The 8,191-nt window shown below is 33.6% G+C and overlaps 1 protein-coding gene across 3 annotated transcripts in view; it reads left to right on the plus strand.

The window, feature by feature from the left end:
• The first annotated feature begins 928 nt into the window (after positions 1 to 928).
• Positions 929 to 8,191, plus strand: part of LOC106461920 (organic cation transporter protein-like) — a 12,545-nt gene continuing 5,282 nt past the window's right edge. For 2 of the 3 annotated variants that reach the window (XR_002611108.1, XM_022389016.1), the window contains exons 1-7: positions 929 to 1,430; positions 3,734 to 3,851; positions 4,541 to 4,913; positions 5,168 to 5,271; positions 6,546 to 6,700; positions 7,399 to 7,567; positions 7,870 to 8,017. Coding sequence is in view for 2 of the 3 variants with exons in the window: in XM_022389016.1 (XP_022244724.1) it covers positions 3,790 to 3,851; positions 4,541 to 4,913; positions 5,168 to 5,271; positions 6,546 to 6,700; positions 7,399 to 7,567; positions 7,870 to 8,017 (1,011 nt within the window). In the remaining variant the exon portion in view is untranslated. The remainder of the gene's footprint in view (positions 1,431 to 3,733; positions 3,852 to 4,540; positions 4,914 to 5,167; positions 5,272 to 6,545; positions 6,701 to 7,398; positions 7,568 to 7,869; positions 8,018 to 8,191) is intronic. The other variant, XM_022389017.1, reaches the window with a different exon arrangement.

Genomic DNA, 8,191 nt, shown 5'->3' on the forward strand with positions numbered 1-8,191 from the left:
ACCCACTTTGAGACTAATAATGGCTGGAGACGGCTTGAATGGGTAATGAAGAAAAACTTTAATATAACAGCAAATGTACAACGTTTCGACAAGGTTTTGTTATCTGATGATGACAAAAACTTGTCGAAACGTTGTACATTTGCTGTTATATTAAAGTTTTTCTTCATTACCCATTCAAGGTTTTGTTATCATCAGGTACTGATGATGACAAAACCTTGTCGAAACGTTGTACATTTGCTGTTATATTAAAGTTTTTCTTCATTACCCATTCAAGCCGTCTCCAGCCATTATTAGTCTCAAAGTGGGTTCCTCGTCATCGAAATTGTGTCTAGTAGATGATTTACACTAATATACCTGTTGGTCAATAGCTATCTGTTGCAACGGGGTATATTGACATACCTATTGGTCACGACATTTTGTCCATTGTGGAATACACCTATTTGTCGATAAAATGTTTGTAGTAATTGGTTTTTCTAACAACTTTATTGGTTAAAATATGGTTGAAATTGTAGAGCGACATTAGTATCTGTATTGTTTGAGACATGATGTCCAGTTAGTTATGCAGCAGTTATACTAATGTTCTTGTTGATTGAGATATTTATTACCATTATTTTTATTAGTTGAGATATCTATTTGTATCTGTTATTGGTTGAGATATCTAGTAGTAACTTTCTTCTATTGGTTGAAATATCTACGAGTGTCTACCTATTGGTGGAAGTAGTGGTAGTGATGTAATATTATATTACTAACTGGCACTTATTTTTTAACTGTTTGAATTTCGCTCAAAACTACACGAGAAATATCTGCTCTAACCGTCCGTAATTTAGCAGTGAAAGACTAGAGAAAGATAGCTAGTCATCACCACCCACTGCCAACTCTTGGATCGTCATATTATAACGCCTCCATGGCTGAAAGGGCGAGCATGTTTGGTGGGACGAGGATTCGAGCCCACGACCCCCAGACTGCGAGTCGAGCGCTCTAACTACCTGGCCATGCCAGGCCCAGCTGTAAAGAAACATATTCTATTAATTTCTGCTTTTTTTACTCCCAGAATACACGCTATCAGAAATTGTATTATTCTATGATCAAGGTCTTGATCATTGCGTTTGAGCATTCATAGAATATATGGTATACTGGACAAAGGTCAACAAGATTGTCTTTTTTTTCCTTTGTTGTTGCTAAAAGAGGTCAGTTTCAGAGATAAGGTTAACAATGACATCCAAAGTTTACATGCCATCACAGCGATAAGTCGAACCATACAAATCTAGTCTGATCTCTCTGTGATGTGAAACTATCTTAGCATTTCTGAAATCCAGTTTTTCTGTAAAAGACATTAGTCTGCTGTGTGCGCAGTTTCTTAACTCAAAACATTTAGACAATTTGTGTGATCCACGTAAGTAACAGCGTCATTCCATTCAGGCTAAGTTTTGGTGAGTTATCAAGGATTTTTGTAGCCTTATGTACGATATTCCTAAGACTAGTGTAAGATGATTGTATCTATGTTTCAAAGTATATCCTATCGCTAACAAATATGCTCAGTGAATATAGGAAAGCCACATTTCTGAATTCTAAAGTTCTTGTTAAGATTCGAGTTTATTTGCATCGAAAGCGTTTTATTTAATTGTCTAAATCATCTTATTATATATTAAGGTCCAAGTTCCATCATGAAATTGTTTTCAAAATTGCAATTCATAGCAAACACTGTTCAGTCAAGGATATAGCTACATTATTGAAGCTTTATCGATAATTACAATGAAAATAATAGAATGTAGTGAAATGTTTACAAAAATAAGAGCTAGTTGATATTAAATGCTTTTAGGGTTTCGATCCATAAGTTGTCACTTTCATTGAGTAATTACAAACACGACCACAACCTTCAGTATGGCGCCACTAGTGATAAATTAAATAGGATTTTTGCAAATTGCACATTTATGTGTGGCAAGGCGCAATGTTACACAATGATTTATCGCTGCTGTAGCCACCGCAGCTATCAAAATCAAATGTTTTGAGTAATTACCTGAGTCATTGGGTGGCGTATTTTACGTGTATTTAATGTTGAGTTAATTAAAAGTATAGTTTGAGTTTAAGTTAGGTTAACCAAACCTGACCTGTATGTATTGAAGAAATATCTTTAGCAGGACCAGAGAAATTTTAAGATGACAAAGATATTGTAGCATAACAGCAAATCACTGTTTTTAAAAAAGAAATTTTACTCTGCACAGTTTTGTTTCTGCTTTTTAATCTTTTATTTAAAAGATGGCTAACAGGAAAAAAATGGTTGAAAGATGAGTTGTGTCCTATAGTGTTAAAAATGGGATAAAGAGCCTACTATAATATGGTTTGACTATGGTATTTTTCTAGAAATGAAGTGTTTTTGGATTTGTCTCAGACCATATGTATATATAAGATCAACCTTTGTGGGCATGTTTAAAACATTATTTTCCATTTCTTGTATAACTTCATACCTTATCAAATGGTCAACTGTTTCCCAACACACACAAAAGGATAACGTACTTGCCCTTGATATTCAAATGACATGAAGATCACACGTTGGAGAAAATTAATTTTTTTCATAAGCATGAACAATCACACAAGGATCGAACTAATTACAATCTCCATAGAAATAAGAATTTTTTTAACATTTTATAGACCTAAAATACTGCAGTGATCAACTTTAAAATTCAATTATAGGAATATTCGTTTTTAACCAAAAACTACAAACTCGTTAAAATGAATCATTAATTCCATAACGGAAACAAAAATTAAAAATACTAAACGTGTTGTCATATAAGGGACTAAAAATTTGTTTTTATACAAATATATATCTTTGCTACCTTTCATACCACTACCATAGCCCCCTCCCCAAGGGTTCGATTTATAATGCTAAAAATCTGGTTTCGTTATCTACGGTAGTCAGAGCACAGATATCCCAGATATCCAATTATGTAGATTTGTGCTTAAAAACAAAGTTTTACCAGTATCTTTTTTAGTCTAGATACTTACTAAGTCGCTGACTCAGCTTCATCAGTATCTTTTTTATTCTAGATACTTACTATGTCGCTGACTCGTTTATGAATATTATCCCTTTCGTGTTTTACAAACAAATTAGTTAATTCATTATTTTAAAGAAGTGTGTTCAATCATATTTTCAATGTAAAACATAGAACTTTGTTTGATATATTTATTTTAAACTGATTTTCATAATTAACTTGATGATGCCTTTACTGCCAAAACCATGATTGTGAATAAATGATGTATTTGTGAAACGTACAATTGTTTTGTTTTTCCTCAATTCTGTAACTATGGAGTTTCAGAAATTACCGACGGTTTCAAATATTAATGATATAATTTTTGTAAGCTTCACTTTAAAAAGTAAATACTTACGTTGAAGTCTGTAATTAAATACTGACGTCATGTGCTGCCTGTAATTATACTTAGATTTACATACAAAGCAATAATATGTAATCAGTTAAAAAGTATTATGAAATGTTGTTTACAATTTTGTCTTTGATGAAAATATGATTTGTTTTAAGTTTAATAGGAGTTGTTGAACTAGTTGATATTCGTTCCGTTTGAAGAAATGTGTCAGACTAATTGACATCAAAATGAGAGTTTCAAAATAGAAACCGAAACATTTATAAATGCGAAGATTTATTATTGTTAATTCAGTAATTAAATACAAAAGCATTAAAGAATTGATTTCCAAGATTCCGCATCGTATACTTAAATTTAGGAACCAGTGTACATCTATGAGACACTTCTCCGTCTACTTGTTCACAGGCGTCATCTATGGGTAACATTTTCAGAAGTTATAGAGAGGATCCTCTTATCGACGAGGGCACAGATCAAAGGTACACTTTACTATAGGAATGCTATGACAATACTTCATGAACTACTACTGTGTGATGCTGGGAATATAAGTATATTTTAGTTGTATTTTCAATAGATTTAAAAATATAGTCCAACACATATGTTTCACGTAGCACTTGCGTACGTGGTAATAACTAAGAAAGTAAAGTGAATATTAATAAAGACTTAAAAACAAGAAAAGCCATTATTTCTTTTACAACAAGTATGGGAGAAACGCATGTCTTAATAATCGCTTGTTTGTGTTGCTCAACGACTAATATTTGTTTGTGATTTCTTAGTAATCTAGAAGAGGAGGATTACAGTCCCCTTGTTTCATATTACTTTTCTAAATAATGAATAAAGATGTATGGGATCAACGTTGAGTTATGTTTTCATTCTAAATGCAAATTAAAATTCAGTATTTGATAAACACTTTTTACTAATATATTTTCGTTAACATCCTACCATGCGCATAGAGCTATTTGCTCAAGACTTGCATTTCGTTCTTGACTGTTGCAGTCCACGTTATTTCTACAGTGTTGTTTTTATTAGATCGTAAAGCATGAATAAAAATCCTTAAATCTTTCGGTCTGGTATTATAATTTCATTTTTCAATTTTTGGACTAATCTGCTTTGACATATAGAAGGTCAAATTACATAGAACACACGTTTTCTTTCTTTTTTTCTTCAGTGAACCCAATGTGTCAGATGGGGGAATCGACATACCGGACATTATTGGTTCTTATGGTCCTTGGCAGAGAAAAATTTTCTTATTGGCTTTCTTTGCTTCTTTTCCCAACTCCTGGAATGCTTTGGTCATGAGTTTGTTCGCTCCTAATGTGGAACACTGGTGCAGACGACCAAATCTTTACAACAACTTTTCCAATGCCGAGTGGAAGAACTACGCTATTCCTCTAATAGACGACGGCTCGAGATTTAGTCGATGTAAAATGTACGACTTAGAAACAGTGGACTACCTCCAACCTCCAGATCACAACCTTACTATCGCATGCGCTGCTTGGGAGTACGATCACTCCCAGTATAGGGCTACCATTGTCGAAAAGGTATTTTATAATTTATTTCAATACAGATTTGTTTTTGGATGATAAAGAGTATCATAGTGGAATTTTGTTGATGAAAAGTAAAGTGTTCAATGTATTGTTAGATAGTAAACGCTATTGTCAGCGGGTACGAAATAACAGCGTGTAAATTATATTTATACCAAATATCTGTGAAATCTATATAAACACGATTTTAATTTCATTTAAATGCTTAGTGCAGAAAGCCTATTCTTTATACAGTACTTTTGTTTCTTCAGTGGAATTTAGTTTGTTCGAAGGAATGGCTGGTGTCTCTAAGCCAGTCTATTTATATGGCTGGGTTCCTAGTGGCAGTGTTCGTGTTTGGGCAGCTTGCAGACAGGTAAGATTACAAACTTATTACAAACTTGCAGGAATTCACTAGATTATTCGCTTTGATCTAAATATTTGGTATCCATAAAATATTAATTGAAAAACATTGTGGTTAGTCCAGAAATTGCTAATAAGAAGGAAGTTAATCATCAACAACAGATTTTTAAAAATCTTAAGTTTGAGAATATTGTTTCTTAAAATACAGAGCTTTCCATGCGATACCTCCAGAGTCAATACTTGGACAAAATAATACAGTTTTGAGCAACGACTGACGATAATAATAAGTACAGAGTCTGTGTTATAAGGGGAAAGTGTTATCAACAGTGCCCCTATAGAACCAAGTTTTTGTAATTTCCAGTCTTATCTAACAACACTTCCAAACAATTTAATCAAACATCTGTTGGGCAAAGAGATCTGTTTATTTGATTATTTTACACGTGCGTACAAGAATCAAGTTGCCTATATACAGCTTTTAAAGTGAGCTTAAGCAGTTTTCTTCAACTTTCAGTCCTGCAAAACGTATAGTAATGTGTCCAATATTCGACCAATGACGACAGAGTGTACGTTTACTAACATTACGTTTCTATTTGACGGCAGACTTAGAGTATTGTCGTTTACTAATTTTACGTTTTTATTTGACGGCAGCCTTAGGGTGTTGTCGTTTAGTAGCATTACGTTGTTATATGAAGGAAAATTGTCAAATTCTATAGTCATGTTTCTCTCTGAAGAAAGTCATACCAAGTCAACTTTTACTATGCTCACGCTTATATGTGGTACCAAAGCAGCCAGTAGCCACAACCAAACAAATGTAATATTGACCAACTAGATGGAAACTAAATGCAGTTCACCTTTCATATTATGGTTTAAACAAATACTAGAAGTTTCTAATTACAACAGATCACACTGGACTCTACGTCTGTTTAACTTTTGGTTCTTGTGCAATTTAAAGTTGTAGTACTTTTACCGAAACAGTCTTTTAACTTTGCTTTATTAGAACAGATAGCGTGAGCTAACTGTGGAAGTCTTATTTTACTGGATTGAGTAAAAAAATATAGAGTTATTTGCTATTAAAAACGTTTCACGTGTGGATTCTTGGAAGAAAAAACTCGGTTCTTGTTTCTCATCAAACAGCATTTCTTGTCTTTAGAGACCTCCGCTTATCTAAGTATTAGCGCCTACTTTGTGACACACACAAGGGGAAGAGGTAAAAAAATTGTGATATTTGACATTAGAAGTGAACGTAATTTATTTCACATTCATATAACACGTTGTTTCTATATACAGGTTTGGACGTCGCCCGATTATTTTGGTCTGTATAACTTTGAATATTGTTGCTGGATTGCTTACTTCGTTTTCCACTAACTACGTGATGTTCACCATTTTGAGGTTTATTGTGGCCCTTGGTGTTGCAGGAAGCTGGACTACATCTTTCGTCCTCGGTAGGTGGAAATAGATCAATTCCCCCACAGATAAGTTAGATACACATGTTTGGAAAGGCTTTATGAAAAGGACAACGACTTTTGTTCTTGGCAGTAAATTCAGATCACTATCCTTAGAGGTACGTTAAAAAAAATGTGTTTGTAGAGTCGTTAAGAAAGGGACAATGACCTTTGTTCTTGGCATTTAGATCCAGGTCATTGTCTTGTTACTGAAGGCAAGGTATTAGATAAGCTATTGACGGCACATGCTGGTTACATTACATAAAATATCAACCAGGTATGTATTGGTTACATTACATAAAGAATCAACCAGGCATGTGTTGGTTACACGACATAAAGAATCAACCAGGCATTTGTTGGTTACATTACATAAGTAATGAACCAGGCATGTGTTGGTTACACTACATAAAATATCAACCAGGTAGGTATTTTTTATGTAATGTAACCAATACATGCCTGGTTGATTCTTTATGTAATGTAACCGAATCAACCAGGCATGTATTGGTTACATTACATAAAGTATCAACCAGGCATCTTACATAAAGTAGATAACAGGTCTATGTTGGTTACATGACATAAATTTTCGTAACTTTACGTAACATGGCAACCGGGAATGTTTTGGCTGCGTTATAGAAGAAGCCACAACATTTTTTGTACTTTTGTTGTTGTGATTTAAAACTTCTTTTTCGTATTTACAGTTATGGAGGTTGTAGGAGCGAAACAACGACCTGTTTTAGGAGTTGCTATTCAGCTGGGTTGGGCTACAGCCTACGTCGTACTTGGCGCCATTGGCTGGCTCTTAAAGGACTGGTTCTACATTCAGTTGTCCATCAGTATACCTTCTATAGCAATGGCACTTTCATGGTGGTAAGATTATTTTTCATTATTTATAAAACCTTGATATATTCCAACATTTACTTGCTTCTTAGTGACATTGGTTAATTACAGTTTTTTACAATTAGCTGCTATTAAGCATGACTTGTGTAGCAATGAAACTCCATCAATGGTAGAATGTTACAATGATATTAAATACATAAGGATCAAAAAGGTTGTTAACTCAAATTTTGCTGAATAAGAAAGGTCAGTCTGTCTAAATTGCTCAAGTTTTATCAGTTTCTTATTTTGTCATTATTCTATATTGCAGTTATATTCGTAAACCTTCTTTGTAGGATTCTTCCGGAGTCTCCTCGCCTGTTACTGACACTTGGGCGATTGAAGGAAGCAGAAGAAGTATTACAAAAAGCTATGAAAGAGAATGGGAGGAATATATGTGATCTCAAGACGGTGATTAAACAAATAAAAGAACAGATTGACAATGTTCGTATTAATATTTTTCAAAGTATGATATTACAACATTGGTTGTTACAATCATAAATAATATTCAACGTTAAACTGGTACACAATTAAAAACATTTTATTTAGGCCTATGTAGAGTCGTCAACTTTTTGAAGTCCATAGATAGGCCTAAATAAAATGTTTTTAATTGTGTAC

The sequence above is a fragment of the Limulus polyphemus genome, unplaced genomic scaffold, assembly GCF_000517525.1.
Source record: "Limulus polyphemus unplaced genomic scaffold, Limulus_polyphemus-2.1.2 Scaffold1059, whole genome shotgun sequence".
Lineage (NCBI taxonomy): Eukaryota > Metazoa > Arthropoda > Merostomata > Xiphosura > Limulidae > Limulus > Limulus polyphemus.